The 23,767-nt window shown below is 36.0% G+C and overlaps 1 protein-coding gene across 2 annotated transcripts in view; it reads right to left on the bottom strand.

Moving 5' to 3' along the window:
* Positions 1 to 1,867: 1,867 nt before the first annotated feature.
* Positions 1,868 to 23,767, bottom strand: part of LOC123541434 (uncharacterized) — a 28,293-nt gene continuing 6,393 nt past the window's right edge. The window contains exons 2-3 of one of the 2 annotated variants that reach the window (XM_045326903.2): positions 6,114 to 6,290; positions 1,868 to 3,025 (exon numbers count right to left, since the gene is read on the bottom strand). In XM_045326903.2, coding sequence (XP_045182838.1) covers positions 2,991 to 3,025; positions 6,114 to 6,290 — 212 coding nt within the window. In that variant the 3' untranslated portion in view covers positions 1,868 to 2,990. Of the gene's footprint in view, positions 3,026 to 5,083; positions 6,291 to 23,767 lie in introns of those variants that run through there. The other variant, XM_045326902.2, reaches the window with a different exon arrangement.

Raw genomic sequence — 23,767 nt, 5'->3', positions numbered from 1 at the left:
GTACAATCATATCTGGGTAACCAATCAGGGATGGGATGGGCAGGGTCAGGATGAAATAAGATAGGATGAATGGGAAGAAATGGTATACACAGGACAGAGATTCCCACCCCCACAAAAAGTATCAATTCCAATGATTAACATTTTTATGTTATTTTTTCACTTTTAACACTACAAATGAATACAGTCACTTTTATGGGTCACATTAACATTAAGATATCCTCTCTTCACTCTGAGAAAATCCAGTCTGTCCACTGCACTTAAATAAAATCCAAGTTGATTGCACTCTGATGTTTCTTCCTTGCTCCATAATAAAATTGAATTAATTGCACTTTTATGTTCCTTCCTCATGTTCTTTCTTTTCTTCCTGAGAAAATCCGTCAATTAGAATTGGATATTGTTTCTTCCTGTCCTCAAACAATTTAATTCATAACACTTTGATAATCCTTCCTTGCTTTATGTTAAATCCAGTTAATTTCACTTTGATATTCCTCTACTGCTTCATAATAAAGTCAAATCAATCCCTGACTGTACATATGAATGGGACAAAGTCAGTTGTCATTGGCAGTCTGTTGATATGGAAGAAATGCAAATCCTCACAATCCCTGATTCCATCTCTCAAAACACAGAGGAACAACCATCATCTTAACAATGCCGGCACACTGTTGCAGACCAGTCGCTCCAAAAAACGCCACAATCTAGCGGACATATAGACACCGGATTGTCCTCGAAGGTAACATTAGCATGTCTCAATCAATAGTAAAGGAATCTGTCAGGACATTGCACCTGTAGCAAAAAGCAACTTTGCCAATATTTTGAAGCAACATCTTCTCCCAAGTAGTCTCCAGTGTATTGCACTTTGATGTCTCTTCCTTTCTTCATAATAAAATTCTATTCACTGTACTTTGATGTTCCTTTCTTGTGTCATAGTTCAATCCAGTCCTCTGCACTTTAATATTCATTTCTTGATTCATAATAAAATCCTGTCCACTGCACTTTGATATCCCTTTCTTGCTTCAAAATAAATTCCAGTTCACTGCATAATAATGCTCTTTCATACACAGTGATAAAATCTATTTACGTTCAATGGTCTTCTTTTGCTGTCTTAAACTTTTTTGTTCTTTCTTCACTTTAAACACAGCAAATGAACAGTCACTTTTTTCACAGACATTCTTCATACTTTTCCAAGGAAAATCTAGGACTGCATCTTTGGCTTGCCTTCAAACTTGACACCATTTTCCTGCTTCTACTTGCAGCTTGAAACTGAAGAAAAAATGGACTGGTATAAGTATTGTAAATAAGCATGGCAACAAGAAGTATAAATTACTCTTGTAATTCAGCAAATATGTAAGAAAGAGAAAAACATAATTACCTTTAAAAAAATTCTTTTCAAAATATCGCGAGAGTGTAACTTCCGAAAAAAACTGTACAAGCGTGGTTCCAGATTTAATAATTATTCCACTTCACATAATAGACTCTATCCATAATAATATTATGAATGTCTCGAAAAATTCAAGTTTTCGACCTTTTTTATCATATACATACATTTGCTTATAAAGAAGTGTACTTTTACCACTTCATATAGTGTGAATATAGAAAGTGTCAATTGCATGAATAAGACATGATTTCATATCAACATATTTCATATTAAATTGATTTATACACATCTTTTCTCTGTTTATTTCATGGCCATACTCTACATTTATATTTTAATTCAAATATATGCTATATTATATGTACAATCATATCTGGGTAACCAATCAGGGATGGGATGGGCAGGGTCAGGATGAAATAAGATAGGATGAATGGGAAGAAATGGTATACACAGGACAGAGATTCCCACCCCCACAAAAAGTATCAATTCCAATGATTAACATTTTTATGTTATTTTTTCACTTTTAACACTACAAATGAATACAGCCACTTTTATGGGTCACATTAACATTAAGATATCCTCTCTTCACTCTGAGAAAATCCAGTCTGTCCACTGCACTTAAATAAAATCCAAGTCGATTGCACTTTGACATTTCTTCCTTTCTCCATAATAAAATTGAATCAATTGCACTTTCATGTTACTTCCTCATGTTCTTTCTTTCCTTCCCGTGAAAATCCAGTCAATTAGAATTTGATGTTGTTTATTCCTGTCCTGAAACAATTTAATTCATAACACTCTGATAATCCTTCCTTGCTTTATGTTAAATCCAGTTGATTGCACTTTGATATTCCTCTACTGCTTCATAATAAAGTCAAATCAATCCCTGACTGTACATATGAACGGGACATAAAGTCAGGTGTCATTGGCAGTCTGTTGCTACCGAAGAAATGCAAATCTTCACAATCCCTGATTCCAACTCTCAAAACACTGAGGAACAACCATCATCTTAACATTGTCAGTACAATGTTGCAGATCAGTCTCTCCAAAAAACGCCACAATCTAGCGGACATGTAGACATCGAATTGTCCTCGAAGGTAACGTTAGCATGTCTCAATAAATAGTAAAGGAATCTGTCAGGGCTTTGCACCTGTAGCAAAAAGCAACTCTGCCAATCTTTTGAAGCAACATCTTCTCCCCAGTAGTCTCCAGTCCATTGCACGTTGATGTCCCTTCCTTGCATTTCATAATAAAATTCCATTTACTGCTCTTCGATGTTCCTTTTCTTGATTCATAAAGAGGTCCAGTCCATTGCACTTTAATATTCCTTTCTTCCTTCTTAAAAAAATTCTCGTCCACTGCACTCTTATGTCCCTTATTTTGCTTCATAATAAAATCTTCTCCACTGAACTTTGATGTCCCTTTCTTACTTCATACAAATCCTTCCACTGCACTTTATTGTCCCGTTCTTTCTCCATAACATAATCCAGTCAAATGAATATTGATATTCCTTTCCTTTTCCATAATAAAATCCAGTCAACTGCACTTTGATGTTCCTTTTTGCTTCATAATAAAATCCAGTCCTGTTCTTTGATGTCCCTTTCCTGCTTCATAACTGAACTCAGTTAACTGCATTATGATGCTCTTTCTTGCAGCCTGCAATGGTCACAATAAATTATTACATTAAATACTACAAACAAGAACATGCACACACATTTTTTTTTTTTTTTTTTTTATTTTTTTTTTTTTTTTTTTTTTTTTTTTTTAGTTTTTTTTTTTTTTTTTTTTTTTTTTTTTTTGTATTTTTTGTAAAAACAACAATCACACCACACACACTACCATACAAAACAAGCACACATGACTTTCCACACATTCTTCTTTTCACTTCCTGGAAAAAAACCAGTACTATGCATAGAAGATAGTTACCATAAATACTAATTTTGAAGGGTCCTGGAAATTGCTGGGTCCTGGAAAAATCCAGTACTGCATGCAATGTTTGCCATTATTAACAAAGCCTCCTTGGCTAATTTAGTATTGTCTTTTAAGTATTTATAGTACACATACTGTTACTGGTAACATATAACACAAGCTTTCAAACTCCACATACACAAACAACATACACATACAACAACAACAATCACACCACACACACTACCATACAAAACAAGCACACATGACTTTTCACACATTCTTCTTTTCACTTCCTGGAAAAAAACCAGTACCGTGCATAGAAGATTATAAGTTACCATAAATACTAATTTTGCAGGGTCCTGGATATTGCTGGGTCCTGGGAAAATCCAGTACTGCATGCAATGTTTGCCATTATTAAAGCCTCCTTGGCTAATTTAGTATTGTCTTTTAAGTACTTATAGTACACATAGTGTTACTGGTAACATATTAACACAAGCTTTCAAACTCCACATACACAAACAACATACACATACAACAACAACAATCACACTACACACACTACCATACAAAACAAGCACACATGACTTTTCACACATTCTTCTTTTCACTTCCTGGAAAAAAAACCAGTACCGTGCATAGAAGATTATAAGTTACCATAAATACTAATTTTGCAGGGTCCTGGATATTGCTGGGTCCTGGGAAAATCCAGTACTGCATGCAATGTTTGCCATTATTAAAGCCTCCTTGGCTAATTTAGTATTGTCTTTTAAGTACTTATAGTACACATAGTGTTACTGGTAACATATTAACACAAGCTTTCAAACTCCACATACACAAACAACATACACATACAACAACAACAATCACACACCACACACACTACCATACAAAACAAGCACACATGACTTTTCACACATTCTTCTTTTCACTTCCTGGAAAAAAAACCAGTACTATGCATAGAAGATTATAAGTTACCATAAATACTAATTTTGCAGGGTCCTGGATATTGCTGGGTCCTGGGAAAATCCAGTACTGCATGCAATGTTTGCCATTATTAAAGCCTCCTTTGCTAATTTAGTATTGTCTTTTAAGTACTTATAGTACACATAGTGTTACTGGTAACATATTAACACAAGCTTTCAAACTCCACATACACAAACAACATACACATACAACAACAACAATCACACCACTTAACTAAGAAATGGTTTCAAAGAACTGGCAAGAAATCTGACTGTTTGGTATACATTTAACACCTTGAATAAATGTAGTTTGGACATGATTTATAGATAGATATGATAATGTCTGATGATGATGATGATGAGTAATGAGGAATGATAAGGTTAATGATCATAAGAATGATGATAAAATAGATGAAGATGAGGAGGAGGAGGAGGACAAGGAAGTAGAGGAGGATGATGATAATGACTGATGATGGTGATGATGATGACTTAAAATGATGATGAATAATTAAATGAACAGATGAAGATAAATGGATTTGATAATGACTGATGATTTATGGAGATGAGTGATAAGCAAAGATGCCAATTCTGTTTCCTTGGAAAATCCACATACACCAGTGGGTTTGCCCAACTCCCCTCCTAAGACCCTGACAACTATCAGCAAACTTTTAGTTTTTTAAAATAAACTGAGAAATTGTCACGATTATAAAACATGTTATATTCAAGTTTATTATTATTAGTAGTAGTATTTGGTTATCAGAGATGAGCTGTCATCTTCAGTCATGTTCTGCAAGAGCTGAGCAGGCTAAGGTGTTGGTCTATAGGCATGTTTCTTTGTCATGGCCACAGATTCACTTCCCGTCAATCTAATTTCTCTTTTAAGAGAAAAAAGACAGCCCCCAACGGCAAGGAAACAGCAGCCATGACCAGAAAAATGCAAACAAACCATCACATAAGCCTACTCAACCAATGCAGAACACGATGGAAAATAAGAGTACATCTTTGATCATGTTCTAAATCTTGATGCTGACAAATGGCATGGGGCAGAGGAGGGGAGGGGGGATTGGGACTAACCAACAAGTGTCTGTAGAAAAATCAAGTACTGATGACTACACAGATGATGATGATGATAGAAAAGATGATGATGAATAGAGATGATGGTGATGAATAGATGATGATGACAATGAATAGATGATGAATAGATGATGATGATGAACAGAGATGATGATGATGATGATGATGATAAGTAGATGATGATGAATGGATGAGGATGAATGAATGATGATAATGATGATGATGAAGATTGGATGATGATGATGAAAAATGGATGAAGAATGAATGATGATGATGATGATGATGATGGTAAGTGGATGATAATGATGAATGGACGAGGATAACGATGAATGGATGATGATAATGTATGATGATGAAGTAGCTTAATGTTAAAGTATACTAAACACCCTAATTTCTGTCATGTTCTCCTCAACCACAAGAAGGGAGGAGGTGTGAGGCCATTGGCTAATCATAGGACTTAACCCCCCTGCCCCAAATTATCTGCATAGGCACATGAGGTCGACGGGGCCTAGTTGACCTGCGTGGGACAAAAACCTGTACATCTAACTCTGGCCTACCCTCAGGATTAACCTCTACACCCTGACCCACCCCTCCCAGAGACTCCCCGTCTCTGGTGTTCCCTGGGAATACCTGGGATACCTGTGGCACAAAAGGAGCGGGCACCTCTACCTCTGGGAAAAAAAGAGGTGGGAGAGGCACCTCTACCTCAGGTACAAAAGGGAAAGGATCCACCTGGTGTACAGGACCCACCTCTTGCTCCACAGGATGGCCACCCTGAGGAGCCCCTTCCCCAATACCTTCGACGTCAGCGGCGGGCGTATCCTCTGGGATTACCGCAACATCTACAACAGGACGGACGGGGTCCTGGCTAGCGAAGGGAGTCACCTCAGTAGACACCTCCTCCGTCACAGCCAAAGCAACGACCTCATCACTACCGGGAGGTAGTGCCCTCATAGCCTCGGTCACCTCAGTACCTGAAAGTAGAAAAAATACGTAATAAGAAAAAAGCAGCCTTGATTTTGTACACAATGCTCTAGTCATAAATTTAATCCTGAAACTTATAAAACTGTTGTAACAAGACTTTCAAATCCATCATCTCTTAAATATCACATAATGATGAGCCTTCAGAGCACAAATTTTTAATACCAGTACCCCATTAACCAAAATTAGGAAATCATTGTGATAATAATAAACATTAACTAGAGCTATCACTAAAGGCGATGAATGTACACCCCGCATGCACTGACACAGTACATTGCAATTTGACGCACACAAGATTGCATAATTATGTGGACTGTCTGTATATAGACTGCATGTATACAGTAAAGTAACAAAAAAACAAAGTCCCATAACTATGCAGAATAGGGTTGGTACTGATCACTTGTGTGAAGTTTCACTAAATTGTGTGCAAGGGTTCGGAAGATTAGGCGCGCACAAGACTGCATATGCAGACTGTATGTACATAGAATGTTAACAAGAAACAAAGTCCCATAACTCTGCAATTTTTGTCGTTGAAAGAACCTAACATGCCCCATGCACAACTACTGTTGTTTCTGATCACTTGTGTGAAGTTTCACTAAATTGTGTCATGGGGACGAGGAGAGATGGTGCGCACAAGATTGTGTCTATGTATATAGTTTAGTAACAAAAAACAAAGTCCCATATCTCTGCAAATTTTTTTTCTGAAAGAACCTAACATGCCCCATGCACAACTGCTGTTGTTACTGATCACTTGTGTGAAGTTTTTTATTAAATTGTGTCAAGTGGATGAGGAGAGATGGTGCGCACAAGATTGTGTCTATGTATATAGTATAGTAACAAAAAACAAAGTCCCATAACTCTGCAATTTTTTTTTCTGAAAGAACCTAACATGCCCCATGCACAACTACTGTTGTTACTGATCACTTGTGTGAAGTTTCATTAAATTGTGTCAAGTGGATGAGGAGAGATGGTGCACACAATATTGTGTCTATGTATACAGTATAGTAACAAAAAACAAAGTCCCATAACTCTGCAAGTTTTTTTTCTGAAAGAACCTAACATGCCCCATGCACAACTACTGTTGTTACTGATCACTTTTGTGAAGTTTCATTAAATTGTGTCAAGGGGATGAGGAGAGATGGTGCGCACAAGATTGTGTCTATGGACGGACAGACAGACGGACGGACAGACAGACAGTACCTTGTGACACATCTTCTCAATATGGTTAACATTTGTGTCAAATTATTTTCAAATCCCTTCATAAATGGCACAGTTATGGACCAGACAAGAAACACCTTTGACTTCTAAGTGTGACCTTGACCTTGGAATTAGGGGTCTGGATCTTGCACATGACATCTCATCTCAATATAGGGAACATTTATGCTAAATAATTTCAAAATCCCTTCATCAATGGCAGAGTTAAGGACTGGACAAGAAAAAGACCATGTTAGCCTTTGACTTGTGTGACCTTGACCTTGGAGCTAGGGGTCTGGGTCTTGTTCATGACATGTCTTCTTATTATGGTGAACATTTATACCAAGTAATTTCAAAATCCCTTCATCAATGGCAGAGTTATGGACCGGACAAGAAACAGAGCAGCAATCACAACAAAAATCACACTAATTCCACATTATAGATTTTCAAGCAACAGTTTCAATGTCGAACTGATATTGCAATACAAAGTTACAGTTACCATCATCATCAGCAGCAATGGCAGTCATGAAAACAAGCATAAAACCCACAATGTGAACCTTCAATCAGGATTATCTAGATCAGATTAATTTGCCACACAATGTTATAGTCATCATCATCCAACACCAGTCACAACAGCAAGCATAACAAGAGCTGTCCATAAGACAGCCAATGCTCGACAATTCATATTATTGTCCCAGAAGCAGGAAAATGGTACCCTATATGTTAAAATATTTATAGAGTTTCAATCAAGTCTATGTAAAACTTAGGACCCCCGGGGCAGGGCCATATTTAACCCTGCAGGGGGAAAATTTGAACAATCTTGGTAGAGGACCACCAGATGATGCTACATACCAGATATCAAAGCCCTAGGCCATGTGGTTTTGTACAAGAAATTTCTTCAAAGTTTTCCCTTTATAAGTCTATATAAACCATGTGATCCCCGGGGCGGGGCCATATTTGACCCTAGGGGGATAATTTGAACAACTTTGGTAGAAGACCACTAGATGATGCTACAAACCAGATATCAAAGCCCTAGGCCCTGTGGTTTTGGACAAGAAGATTTTTAAAGTTTTTCCTTTTGGTTGCCATGGCAACCAGAGTTTTGCATGGAATTCAATTCTTTGAACAATTTTGAAAGGGGGCCACCCAAGGATCATTCCAGTGAAGTTTGGTGTAATTCTGCCCAGTGGTTTTCAAGAAGAAGATTTTTTTAGAAAATGTTGACGGACACACAACAGACATTGAGCAGTCACAATAGCTCACCATGAGCCTTTGGCTCAGGTGAGCTAAAAAAAACACATTCATTGCTATGGACAAGACATGTGTCTACGGACAAAACATTTTGCAATTCAACAACTATTTATATCTCTATAACCCAGCTTAATTCTATCTGTTAATCAACTTAGACACTATCCTAGCAGCTTTCATACCCAGAGTGATCAAACTCAATATTATATCCTTCACAAAGAAAATAGATGTCTACAGACAGGACAAAAAAATTAGCCGTTAATCATTGTTGGTTAGAGTCAAATTTGAAGAGATAAGAAATTTCCACCTGAAAGAATGCTTCTTCCGTAGACTGAAGTTCACACAGACAAATACGACAGTAAAACAAGAGCTGTCCGTAAGACAGCCAAGCTCGACTATTCGAAATATTGTCCCAGAAGCAGGAAAATATTACCCAAAAAGGTTAAATATCAAAAGAGTTTTAAGTTCAAAAGGGGGCATAATTTGACCAAAATGCATATCAGTTATGGGACTTGCTGCTATCAACTAGTTTTATAACCTGGAAGGCACATGTGAAGTTTCAAATCAATATCTGCATTAGTTTTGGAGATAGAAACTCGCATGTAAAACTTTAACCAGAATTTTCAAAGTCCAAAAGGGGGCATAATTTGCCCAAAATACATGCCAGAGTTATGGGACTTGACCCAGTGAGGTTGGTAATTGATCTAGAAAAAGAAAAAATAAGTTTCAAATCTATATGCCTTTTAGTAATTTATGTATGTACTTGCACGCAAAACCAGGATTTTCTAAGTCCAAAAAGGGGAATAATTTGCTCAAAATACATGTAAGAGTTATGGGACTTGATCCAGTGAGGTTAGTAATTGATCTAGAAAAAGAAAAATAAGTTTCAAATCTATATGCCTTTTAGTAATAGCAGTATGTACTTGCACGCAAAACATTAACCAGAATTTGCTAAGTCCAAAAGGGGGCATAATTTGGCCAAAATGAAGGTCAGAGTTATGGGACTTGCTGCTATCAACTAGTTTTATAACCCCGAAGACACATGTGAAGTTTCAAATCAATATCTGCATTAGTTTTGGAGATAATAACTTGCATGTAAAACTTTAAACAAAATTTTCTAAGTCCAAAAGGGGGCATAATTTGCTCAAAATACATGTCAGAGTTATGGGACTTGACCCAGAGAGGTTGGTAATTGACCTAGAAAAAGAAAAAATAAGTTTCAAAGCTATATGCCTTTAACTGATGGCTGTATGTACTTGCATGCAAAAACTTAACCAAGGTGTGATGCTGACGCCGACACCAGGGTGAGTAGAATAGCTAGACTATTCTTCGAATAGTCGAGCTAAAAAGAATCATTTTATAATGAAATCACATAATCTGATAAAAGGAATAGCAAAAAGGCAAAATATATAACAAAACGGTCATGTCAGTCTTCAGTACATATCTTCTGTTGTGGGTGACAGACAGTTGAAACAAGAGCACCGCCTTGCGGGTGCTGACGCTCATCTGATTTTTTTTAGTGTAATAGAAATATTGTCCTACCCATGATTTTCTAAGTCTAAAAAGGGCCATCATTCTTGCAAAAAGCAGGATAGAGTTATGTTTCTTGATGTACAGTGTCCACTTATGATGGTGAAAAACTGTTGCAAGTTTTAAAGCAATAGCTTTGATAGTTTATGAGAAAAGTTGACTTAAACATAATACTCAACCAAGAAAATGATTTTCTAAGTCCAAAAGGGGCAATAATTATTGCAAAAAGCAGGATGGAGTTATGTTGCTTGCTGTACAGGGTCAGCTTATGATGGTGAACAAGTGTTGCAAGTTTCAAAGCAATAGCTTTGATAGTTTAAGAGAAAAAGTTGACCTAAACATAAAACTTAACCAAGAAATCTGATATTTTCTAAGTCCAAAAGGGGCCATAAATCTTGCAAAAAGCAGGACGGAGTTATGTTTCTTGCTGTACAGGGTCAACTTATGATGGTGAACAAGTGTTGCAAGTTTTAAAGCAATAGCTTTGATAGTTTAGGATTAAAGCTGACCTAAACATAAAACTTAACCAAGAAAACTGATTTTCTAAGTCCAAAAGGGGCAATAAATCTTGCAAAAAGCAAGATGGAGTTATGTTTCTTGATGTACAGGGTCAGCTTATGATGGTGAACAAGTATTCCAAGTTTCAAAGCAATAGGTTTGATAGTTTAGGAGAAAAGTTGACCTAAACATAAAACTTAACCAAGAAATCTGATATTTTCTAAGTCCAAAAGGGGCCATAAATCTTGCAAAAAGCAAGATGGAGTTATGTTTCTTGCTATACAGGGTCAGCTTATGATGGTGAACAAGTATTCCAAGTTTCAAAGCAATAGCTTTGATAGTTTAGGAGAAAAGCTGACCTAAACATAAAACTTAACCAGGCAACGCCGACGCAGACGCCGACGCCGACGCCGACAACCGCTCAAGTGATGACAATAACTCATCATTTTTTTTCAAAAAATCAGATGAGCTAAAAACTTGCAGCTGAAAGAAGACAAATTTTCATCTAAATCAAATAGCACAAAAAGGTCTTGCTGGTTCAGGTTTTAATTTAAATGAAAAGAAAAAAAGCACATTTTTTTAAGTGAAACAACATGATGCTGAATTTTGACCTTTTTTCTGTTATTAGACAGCATGTTGTGCATTTTATATGTACACCAGACACCTGAAAGTTTAGTTTCACCTGCAACTGGGTAGTGATATTTAACTCCTGAAGTGCTGAAGACAGAATATATAAAAATGCACTTTTAAATATTGGTGTATAACATGGAGCACATTATAAATATGCATTTGATTGTGACCGAGGCGATTGTAAGAGAACAAAAGAGGATCTGCCAAATAAAAACAAGAGCACTGCAATGCATAGCAATATACACAAAGAAAGTAATAAATGACCTTTGACCCCTAAGAGTGACCTTGACCATGAAGCGAGTCATCCGTAACATGCGCTCTGCACGTTGCCTCAGTGTGGTGAACATTTGTGCCAAGTTTCTTTGAAATCCTTCAAGCAGTTCAAGAGTTACAGAGCGGACACAGCAAAGTCATATATGACCTTTCACTCCTAAGTGTGACTTTGACCTTGAAGCTAGTCATCCGAAACAAGAACTCTGCACGTCGTATCAGTGTGGTGAACATTTGTGCCAAGTTTCTTTGAAATTCTTCAAGCACTTACAGGGCGAACAGGAAACAAACTCATATGATCTTTGACCCCTAAATGTGAACTTGACCTTGAAATGAGACACTCAAAACATTCGCTCTGCACATCGTCTCAGTGTGGTGAACATTTGAGTCAAATTTCTTTGAAATCCTTCAAGGGGTTAAGAGTTACAGAGCGGACATGAAATTACCAACGGACAGACGGACACCGGGACCATAACATAATAATAATGTCCCTTCGGGCATATAAAAAGATGTCCATGTCAGGAATCAAACTTGGACTGCCACAACAATAGAGAAGTTTTCCACTGTTGTTACCAATAAAGCTACGGAGGATTTAGTGATACAGATATTTATAATCAAGGCAGTTTATCTAAAGTGTTACATTGTAAAAAGTAGTAAATACAACTAATACTCATGTGTTTCCGTAACATATAGTCGGTCAGTAATTAAGTTAAAAATATAGCATTTATTTCTAGATATGTAAAAAAAATGTCTGGAGGCCAATGCCTTTATCCTGGTGACGATATATATAGGGCTGTCATTGATTGGGTCTTAGGCATATCGACGATACCGATATATCAGAAGACAAATATCGACGATACATCGATATATCGATTATTAAGTTAGATTAACAATCTATTTGTTCTATGCATACTATACACCTTCCTGTAAATGCTATTTTTAGTTTTACTGCCTATTTTTCATATTACTGTTTGATTGTGTTGTATTTGTATTTATGAAATTAAAGAAAATAATAAAAATTAATAAAATCTTTCATTTTTATTTTGCCTCCACTTCTCTTTTGCTTTTTTGTTTGTTTTGGGTTTAACGCCGTTTTTCAACAGTATTTCAGTCATGTAACGGCGGGCAGTTAACCTAACCAGTGTTCCTGGATTCTGTACCAGTACAAACCTGTTCTCCGCAAGTAACTGCCAACTTCCCCACATGAATCAGAGGTGGAGGACTAATGATTTCAGACACAATGTCGTTTATCAAATAGTCACGGAGAACATACGCCCCGCCCGAGGATCGAACTCACGACCCCGCGATCCGTAGACCGACGCTCTATTTACTGAGCTAAGCGGGCGGGCACTTCTCTTTTGCATTTATCCAAATTTACAACTTTGTGAACTTAATAGTTTTTGAGGGTCTGAGTGTTTATCTGGATAGTTTTTTCTCTCTGTAAAATATCGATTTTTGAAAATGGGAATCGATAATCGATCGACAAAAAAATATCGTTGATACATTGATATCGTTTCTATCGATGACAGCCCTAGATATATATGATTTGATTGTTATGTTTTACATACAATGCTAAAATGATAATATAAAATCAGAAGGTGTGAACATATGGCAGGACAATGCAGTTAAACTGTCTGTAAATTTTTTTTACAATTTATGTAGTCAAAACTGCTGTTGACAAAAAGTTTGACCTTTGAGCTCAATATGTGACCTATAGACCAGGTTTATGTGCTCTGCATATCATCTCATCCCTATCTACCTGAAGTCAATACCTTGCATGTTTACTGATTTATGCTCCAGACAAAAAATATGTTGGCTAATTTTTAACTTTCAGCTCAGTTTGTGACCTTGACCTTTGCCCTACAGCCGCTTTAAGCACTCTACACAGCTTCTTATTGCCATGTACCCTTGTCCCAAGTTTGAAGTCAATAGTCACAGATGAACACAGAATCACATATTATTTCCTGTCTTTTTTGTTTTGTTTCTCAAAACAGATAAATAATAACTTGGAAATGAAAAAATTACCTTTCAAGGCAAAAGAGTCAATATATGTAATTATTTTACGAGAGGGAATTATTACTCATACTTTAAAGTTTCACTCAATCAAGATACTCATCATTTATTCATCTATTCCTAACCTTTACACTTTATTTTATTCATCTCAATAATTTTTTAAAGCTGTATTGACTTTGAAAAGAGCAATTTGACTTTTGAATTTGATTTGGTTTTGTGGCTACAATATCACACTTGACAATCGACTATCCCGACGCCCGCTGGACAAAAAAAAAAAAAACGCTGGAAAAGTAACCCAGCTGTAAATCGGTAGATAAAGTTTTTCATTTATTTCTATTGAAGCCAATTCTACGAATCAGCTTGACAATTTTGTCGAGGAATGGACATGGCTTACATTTAAAACTTCTGGGCTGAAAATGATCGTTATTTTAGAAGTCCCTAACAATTTCTTCAGTTTGAAAAATCTAACAAAAATCCAAAGATTCATGCAGTTCTGTTTATGAACAACCTGTGAAAACTTGTGTGAAGTTTCAAAGTTCCACCTTCTTTCTGGAAAAATATTAAATAGGCATGGCTGAAAATAACAAGAGCTCATGGAACACGAAATGCCCCCCTTGATGCATTCAGTAATTGCACAAGGAACACAAGTTTTTGCTCACTGTAAACAAAAGTTCTACTGTTCTGGTTCAATATGACATTGACCTTTGACCTATTGACCTCAAAATCAACAGGGGTCATCTGCTGGTCATGATCAACCTCCCTATTAAGTTTAGTGATCCTTGGCCCAAGCATTCTCAAGGTATCATCCAGAAAGGGTTTTACTGTTCCGGGTCAATGTGACCTTGACCTTTAGCCTACAAACCTCAAAATCTATAGGGGTCATCTACAGGTCATGACCAACCTCCCTATCAAGTTTCATGATCCTAGGCCCAAACGTTCTCAAGTTATTGTCTGGAAACGGTTTAAATGTTCCGGGTCATTGTAACCTTGACCTTTGACCTACTGACCTTAAAATCAATAAGGGTCATCTGCTGGTCATGATGAGCCTCTCTATCATCTTTCATGACCCTTGGCCCAAGCGTTCTCAAATTATCGTCCAGAAACCGTTTAACTGTTCCTGGCCAATCTGACCTTGAACTTTGACCAAATGACCTCAAAATCAATAGGGGTCATCTGCTGGTCATGATCAATCTACCTATCAATTTTCCTGATCCTAGGCCTAAGCATTCTTGAGTTATTGCTCGGAAACTGTTTAACTGTTCCTGGTTGCTGTGACCTTGACCTTCGACCTACTGACCTCAGAATCAATAGGGGTCATCTCCTGGTCATGACCAACCTCCCTATCAACTTTCATGATCCTAGGCCCAAGTGTTCTTGAGTTATCATCCGGAAACGTTTAACTGTTCTGGGTCACTGTGACCTTGACCTTTGATATACAGATCTCAAAATCAATAGAGGTCATCTGCAGGTGATGACCAACCTTCCTATCAACTTTAATGATCCTAGCTAGGCCCAAGCGTTCTTTAGTTATCATCCGGAAATGGATTGGTCTACATACAGACTGCAAAACAATATACCCCTCCTTCCTGAAGGGGGGCATAAAAATGACTGTTGAAAACTCCCACTGTATTGGCAGTTGGCCCAAAAATTGTAAAATCTATTAATGTAAGCCATGTCCATTCCTCGACAAAACTGTTGTTGAAAAATAACAAATTAGCAAGAATTGGCTTCCTTTTAATAGAAATAATTAAATGAAAACCTTTATCTACCGATTTACAGCTGAGTTACTTTTCCAGCAGGTTTTTTGACCAGCGGGCGTCAGGACAGCAGGTTATCCAGTGTGAATTATATAGATGTATTTCGAAGGCTGACCGGGAAACTATTGTATCTGCATTTTTGTAAATTTTACAGGAGAAAGAAAAAACTGAATATTTTCTTAAAAAACACAGCTTAGTATTACCATTCTTAGTAAATCATTATCAATTGAAATAAGAAATAATATGTTGGCTTTTAAAATGTACTCAAATAATTTATTTTTAAGATTTAGCAAAAAGTGTCAGATACAATAGTTTCACGTTCAAAATGACGTTATTGAATTTAAAAAATTACCGTGAAACTATTGTATCTGCATTATTCATTAAATATTATTTATAAAATTCATATTGCTTTAAGCATAGAATTATTGTTTTACATATAAATAACATAAATTACAAATATACAATGAAAATAGTGTTAGATACAGTATTTTCTTTCTGATGACCGGGAAACTATTGTATCTGCACTTGAATTATTTTTTCATTTTTTATTATTATCTCATTGAATTATCGCTTATCTGTATTTATATTTTTGTATTTCCATTGATAAATTGGTAAATGAATTAAACTGAACAATACCTTAAGCCAGTAATAATGGTCAAATAAAATAAAAATATGTTTATGATATCATTACCTTAAATTATTATTATTATTATTTTTTTTTTTTTTGCAAGCGTATGCATTAATACTTGACTGTACACATTTCATTACATCCGGATATAAATTTCATACAAGAAATCAAGAAATTAATTTATGCTAAAATGAAGCTATACAAGGGGGAAATGAGCTGCAGCATGAGAAAACCAACACAGAGCATTTATGACCAGTGTGGATCCAGACCAGCCTGCGCATCTGTGCAGTCTGGTCAGGATCTTTACTGCTTGCTAACTGTTGTAAGTTTCTCTAATTGCAATAGGGTTTGAAAGTAAACAGTATGGATCCTGACCAGACTGCGCAGATGCACAGCTATGTTGGTTTAATTTGGACCGGTTTCACCCCTCCCAAATATTCAACAAGAATTTAATTTTTCAGGACAGTCCGTGAATTACACTGTCATAATTTCAGTAATGGTACAGCACTTTTGTGTTTTAACTTATAGCCAATATTGATGTGCAGTGGCATGGTTACAGAGTTCTGTTGCTTTTGAAGTGACTGTGTAAGGCATAAAAAAAATTTTTGTTTCCATTGTTTGTTTACAGTATTCCGACTTACCCAAAATGGTTGGTCCGACCCTAAAATTTTAATATTTTTATGGCCTTAGCGAATTTTTTTTCAAATTTTTAATAAAAAATGCAGAACTGCACTTTTTATGCTTAAAACATTGTCATTGATGTTAGAAAGGAACTTATTGGTGCTCTAAAGACATAACCTCCTTATTTGTATTCATTTCTTGACATAAAAATAATTTCCGAAAAGTCTCAATAATTTTAAACAAACAAAAAACATTTTCCAACCTACCTACCCTAATTTACTTTGTGCATGCTACCGAAAACAAAAAAAAATTAAGGCCTAATTTACCTTTATGTGAACAATTTAATATGTAATTTTGTTCTCTGTATCACCTGTGTTCCAGCTACAGTAGTATAGTGAAACTTTGGTAAAGACAGAATATTATCAAGAATCATTTTAAAAAATTGCTGAAAACAGAGATTTCTACATGACACTGTCTCTTTTTCTTTTTTGGACAAAGGTATTCATATACACTCAAAAATTTAAATCGTTATAGTACAAATAAAAAAAGGACAAAATTGACAAGATGTTTTTAACAGAATTTCAGTTTATTACAATAACTTAATCACCTTTATCAATATTTGAGGCTAAAATTTCAAAAATGACAGAAATTTACTCAATCATGAAGACACTTTTTTTGCATGACATGGCTCAATTATGTAATAGTATTCAGCATTAATTTTTTTGGGAAATTGGCTTTGAAGCTTACTTGTAAGCCAAGTTCTTTCTGAAAAAATAGTAACAATTTTCCAACAATAAAAATAACACGAGGATCCACAGAGTCGTGAAACGCTCACCTCAGTGATACCAATTTACCAAATGTATATTAAAGCTCTTGGCTTCTTGGTTTTAGACTAGATAATATTTTCAAATCTTTTCCTACATAAGTGTATGTAAAAGAAGTGATTTTAAGAACAGCTTGAAATATCTTGGTAGAAATATCTTGGTAGAGGGTCACCTCACAAACATTTCTGGACAGGTTTTGTTTAAACAATTCATGCCTAGCAATCTGCGAATGTGGACTTTGGCAAACGCTGAAGACCAACCTCAGACGCAACAGAATGTGATGTATGATTAGGGACTTCACTGTTTGCATGAAGGATTCACTTGTTCTAAGTAAAATCAAGACCTGACACCCCCATACAAGTTTGCACATACAACATTTTATTTCATAACCAGTGTGTTTGCAGTTACTGTGAAACTATTGTATCTGTATCACATTATGTGAAAATGTTAATGTAAACTATTATTTATTTTAGTTTTTTAATATTCACATAAAACCTGAACAACACTAACAAGTTTTCTCCTTGTTTGGTGTTTAAATTACAGACCATAATGTCACAAATAATGTTTTTTCAAATTGAGACTGTAACAGGAAAAGTTACCGGGAAACTATTGTATGACGTGCTTAGGAGGCAGATACAATAGTTTCCCGGTCAAAGAACTTTTAAGAAGTTGATGGTTGCAGATACAATATTTTCACATTATTAAAAAAAGAACAAGAAATTATTGGAAAGTTTTTATAATATTTTTGCAGTAGATGTATGACAATAAAAGGCTTAAGAAAATGCAATAAAACCATTTTTGGTCAAAATGTCAGATACAATAGTTTCCCGGTCAGCCCTCGATTTGACAATATTGTCCATGTTTTACAATAAATTAAATCTTATTTGACTTCATAAATGTATTTCAGTTTTGATAAGCACCATATGACCCTTCACTTTAACCATATCTATCTAAGAATCATAAAAGCCTGTTAAATCTATTGTGTCATCATCATCACAGCAGCAACATTTCCCTATTATGTACCTTCACAAAACAATGTCTATTGAAGAATGATAATAGCATGTTATGTATTTTTAAAGCAAACAGTTTGCAACAGCATTTGTATCATCTTTATCATCATCATCACCATCATTATTCAAATCATTATCAACAGCAACAACAAGCTGTTCAACATTCCTGTAACTTCCAGTTAAACAATGTCTATATATGAATCATAATGTCTAGTCATCTATAGATTTTAAAGCTAACAGTTAGGCCTCACCAAGTTAATAAGTTGTTCATCGGATTTGCTGCTCGTATATTTTCAGACGCCAGGGTGAGTAGAATAGCTAGACTATTCTTTGAATAGTCGAGCTAAAAATTGAGTAGACAAACCATGTTCCTGTATTTGTGGATTTTGATAAGTCTTGCACTAAAGGCAATGTGTGACCATGATGGTAATGATCCAAATTTTTCAAAGTTTCAAAGTCAGTTTAATCAAAATAATATGGTATGAAAAATTTAACTGATTTCCAAGTCCAAAAAGGGACATAATTCAAGCCAAAATAGTTGTCAGAATTATGTACTCTTGAATAAAGATGGAAATTATAATGATAAACAAGTGTTTAATGTTTAAAAGCCATATGTCAAATATTTTTGACAAAACATGGACTTGTACGAAAGCAGAACCAATTTCCAAGTCCAAAAAGGGCCATAATTCAGCCAAAATAGAATTTATGTACTACTGCTTACAGATAGATACTATTACAGTGTTCCCATTCACGTAAATATGTACGTTTTCAGGCACAGATTTCACATTCCACGTAAAGAAAAAGTCTCCCGAGGGTGAAATCACGCAAAGAAAAATAAGAAAAAGACATCATAGTGTTTAATCAATATTCCGTAATATCGCCGTTGTATACCTTCACTAATTAAAATATTTATTCAATTCTGATGCAAATTGACAGTTTACTTTCACTTTCGATTCATTCTGGTAACCCGGATGCGTGACGTAGTGGACTGGTATTAAAACTCGATAATGTGGTGTCAGTAATGTACGGAAAATTATTCACTTTTGCGGTACACAGTGTGATGTCAAATGTTTTGTCTGCAACGAAATGGCTGCGTAGCTAAAAATTTTCAACATGTTTCTAACTGAGGGGTGGGGATGTGCAACATTTGTCCACACAGCTCAAACAGCATGAAACTGACAACAACAACCCCCCACCTCCAGCCCTGTTCCCATTGCCCAAGGGTGAACAGCATGAAACTGACAACAACAACCCCCCACCTCCAGCCCTGTTCCCATTGCCCAAGGGTGTAAAGCGTCCAGAAAACCACTGCTATAGAGACCAGAATGGGAAACAGAATTTTAGTGGCTGCACTATGTCACAAAGAATAGATCTACTTAGAAAATTGTTTATTTCTTTTATTTGATCACTTTAATTTTGTCACCCCCACTCATCATGTTTCACCCCCAGATTTTTTGGCTGGAGGTGAAAACACCCCTGACCCAAAAAATGTAGTGGGACACTGACTATAATACTGTACTATAACATTGAACAAGTGATAGAAACTTCAAAGCTATATGTCAAACACTTTACACAAAATGCAGGGTTTTATTTTAGCCGTTTTTATAGCCGTTATTCGGCTATATTCCCAATGCCAAAAAGTATGTTTTTTTCCCAAAATGTGTGCAAAAATTCCCAATCTACATTCTGAAAAAAATTTCATCAAAATTGCACAAAAACTGACCAATTATGGACAATTTTGTAATGGAAGTATGTTAAAGATGTTCTAAAATGTGAAACAAGTGTATGAGGAAGTGCTTAAACACATCCTTACTTTATCCTATGGGACTAAATATTTCCCAATTTGGAACATTTACGCAACAAAATTCCCAATTTTGGGGGTATAGGCTATGTTCCCAAATAAGCTAGAAACTAGAATGTGTCAGTAGGACACAGGGTGTGCCCCCCACTGGTACATTTGTCAAAAATAAGGGGAAATCATTAAAATGTTTGCAGCCTTAATGGGGTATAGCCTCAAAAAAAAATTATGAAATGGATTCATTATTCTATACCATATACTTTTTGAGCTATGAGCATCACAAACAAAAAATCCAAGTGTGCAAGGTCACATTATGATAAAGACTCAAGCAAGGTTTCATGAATTTACATTAAATACTTTTTGAGTAAGGCACACAATTAGGTGAAAATGTGCATTTTTTGACTATTTCAGGGGCCATAACTCTGGAAATAGGGGGCGAACCAAAATGAAAAATAGAAGGTGTGCAAGGTCATATCATGATAAAGATTCATGCAAGGTTTCATCAATTTATATCAAACACTTTTTGAGCTAGGCATGTCACAAGGTGAAAATGTGCACTTTTGACTATTTCAGGGGCCATAACTCTAGCAGGTTTTTTTTTTTTTATGACCGGGGGAAGGGGCCCCAGCCTGTCAAGGGGGAAGAAAATAGCGCGCGACCAGCAATTTTGGGGGTTTTTTTTCCACTCGGGGGGGGGGGGGGGGGGGGGGGGCAATAATATGTTTTTATTATATATTCCTGTCTTTTGCCGATGAAAAAAGAAGTTTTTTTTAACAATCCCTGTTTACCTCCGAAAATGACTCTGATATTTTAGTTTTTTTACGCTTGGTATCAGAACCGATGATGTTGTTAAACAGTATCGTACAGGGTCAATATGAACTAACGGAGTAATCTCCCTTGCTTTGTTTACGATTTCGGAGGGGGGGGATTTCGGACGTAGGGGAATTTCGGACTGCGGTAGGGGAAATTCTTGGCTGTGGGGGAAATCCTCAGCTGGGGGACGAGGCCGATATTCGGCTGCTGCTATAGAATAAAAGAAAAAACCCTGTCTACAAATAGGGGGCGGACCCAGATGAAAAATAGGAGGTGCGCAAGTTTATATCATGATAAAGACTTATGCAAGGTTTCATGAATCTATATCAAATACTTTTTGAGTGAGGCTTGTCACAAGGTGAAAATGTGCATTTTTGACTATTTCAGGGGCCATAACCCTAAAAATAGGGGGCGGTGCCAGATCAAAAATAGAAGGTGCGCAAGTTCATACCATGATAAAGACTCATGCAAGGTTTCATCAATTTATATCAAATACTTTTTGAGCTAGGCGTGTCACAAGGTGAAAATGTTCATTTTTGACTATTTCAGGGGCCATAACTCTAGAAATGGGGGCGGACCCAGATGAAAAATAGCAGGTACGCAAGTTCATATCATGATTAAGACTCATGCAAGGTTTCATGAATCTATATCAAATACTTTTTGAGCTAGGCATGTCAGAAGGTAAAAATGTGCATTTTTGACTACTTCAGGGGCCATAACTCTAAAATAAAGGGGTGGAGCCAGACGAAAAATAGAAGGTGCGCAAGTTCATATCATGATAAAGACTCATGCAAGGTTTCATTAATTTATATCAAATACTTTTTGAGCTAGGCGTGTCACAAACTTTGGACGGACGGACACACGGACGGACGGATGCACGGACAGACAAGAGCAAATCTATATGCCTCCACCACCAATCGAGCTAAAAACTGATGATCAACTTTTCAATTTGGTGTGGCCTTAGCAGCGGCATTTGCATCTATCTTATTTGGATATATGATATTACACCATTACTTTTGCAGAACTACCTCAAAAGGTGAAAATTATCCTGAACTTTAGCATCACCATCCACAACAGTAACACTAACTATATTTGAACATCAGTCAATCATTGACACTAAAATACAGGTCTCTTCTTAAAAAAAGCTAACAGTTGATAATCTATTTAAAGGCACTGACCTTCAGATTTGCCTAAAAATAATCTTTCTTTAAAACTGAAGTTGGGTCTTTTATGAACATTAGAATACGAGCACTTTGTTGTCCAACGATCCTGCAGCTAGCCACTTTAAAACCTATAATACTGCCATGTCAATATCAACAAACTTTCAAACATCCACACCATCATCAAAACAACAAGCTATTACAACAATAATCAAATATCAAACATAAATATCACTATAATCAGAATCTTAAAATCCTGTAACATTTTTAAAACCTAACAGAAATAAATTATTAGCGACTTTGGTACCATCAGCAGCAGCATCAAGTTGTTATAAATTACAACACTTCGTAAAAATGAATCTTTTCCATTTCTAAAGATCATTCTAACCCGCAACCATGTTATGATGTTATCAGCAGCTTTGGCATCATCATAATCAAAAACAATAACAACAGATACACCAAATTTTATCAACATCATTTTCACCCCTTATATAGCCTGAAATTAATTTAAAAGCTGGCATCATTGTGATGAAAATTATCTGGAACCCTACTGTCGTCATCAACAACAAGTCCTCAACACCTAGATATGAACCTTCATCTTAAAGACCTGCCACAAAATAGTAGCCTTAACTTTTTCCTCCCAATTTAACTTTGTGCAAATCATTCTGATACAGCTATTCTACAAGAAGATAGGAGGACAACTTAGGTCCTAGCTGCCTGAATAAGTATCATTTAACAACTTCACCTGCAAGCTTAATTCAGTCAATTTCTATTCAGTAGCAGATAAAAATCTTAAAATACAGTATAAATTTATGTATTTGTCCAAAACAATACACATCCTATAAAGAGTTCATTTTGTCCAGGAATTAAATTTTTATCCACGGCTAGGACTTTTTCCTCACTATAAACTGGCACTGTACCTTCAATAACTTTTTAGCAAACAAATATAAACATGTAAGACCAAGAGTCAAGTGAAGATAAATTAAAATTTAATGGCCACCAAGCTATTGTTTGAAAATTTGTCTATAATAAACACAGTTACAACTGCAAAATGTGTCCTCTATTAGGTCAGAAAATAAACAAAGGATGCCATTTTGAACTGCAACAGCATTTTTCTTGTCTAAAAGCAGCAAAATACGTCCACCCCCCTGCAGGCATCACCTTTAATGTCGACTTATTAGTTATGTTAGCTACAGGCTTTTTCACAGGTGTGTAATTTTGCTGAGGACACTACCAATTAACACACATTCTAAATGTATTTACATAATGTCTAAAATCTATCAAAAATAGGACACATGATCGGGCCAGGCCAGGCGAGATTTTAGAACATGCCCCTTGAACCCTTTCTGGTCATATTTGCCTTGATCTGTTTATAGATGCAACCTTTATTAAGGTAGTGCTCATTACCTGACTTATTTACAAGTGCATAAATTGTACACAGATTGGTCTGTTCATACTTAACTTACTCCCGGACAT

Source organism: Mercenaria mercenaria, chromosome 16 (assembly GCF_021730395.1).
Source record: "Mercenaria mercenaria strain notata chromosome 16, MADL_Memer_1, whole genome shotgun sequence".
NCBI lineage: Eukaryota > Metazoa > Mollusca > Bivalvia > Venerida > Veneridae > Mercenaria > Mercenaria mercenaria.
The sequence above is the reverse complement of the archived record's forward strand: the minus strand, read 5'-3'. Positions and strand labels throughout refer to the sequence as shown.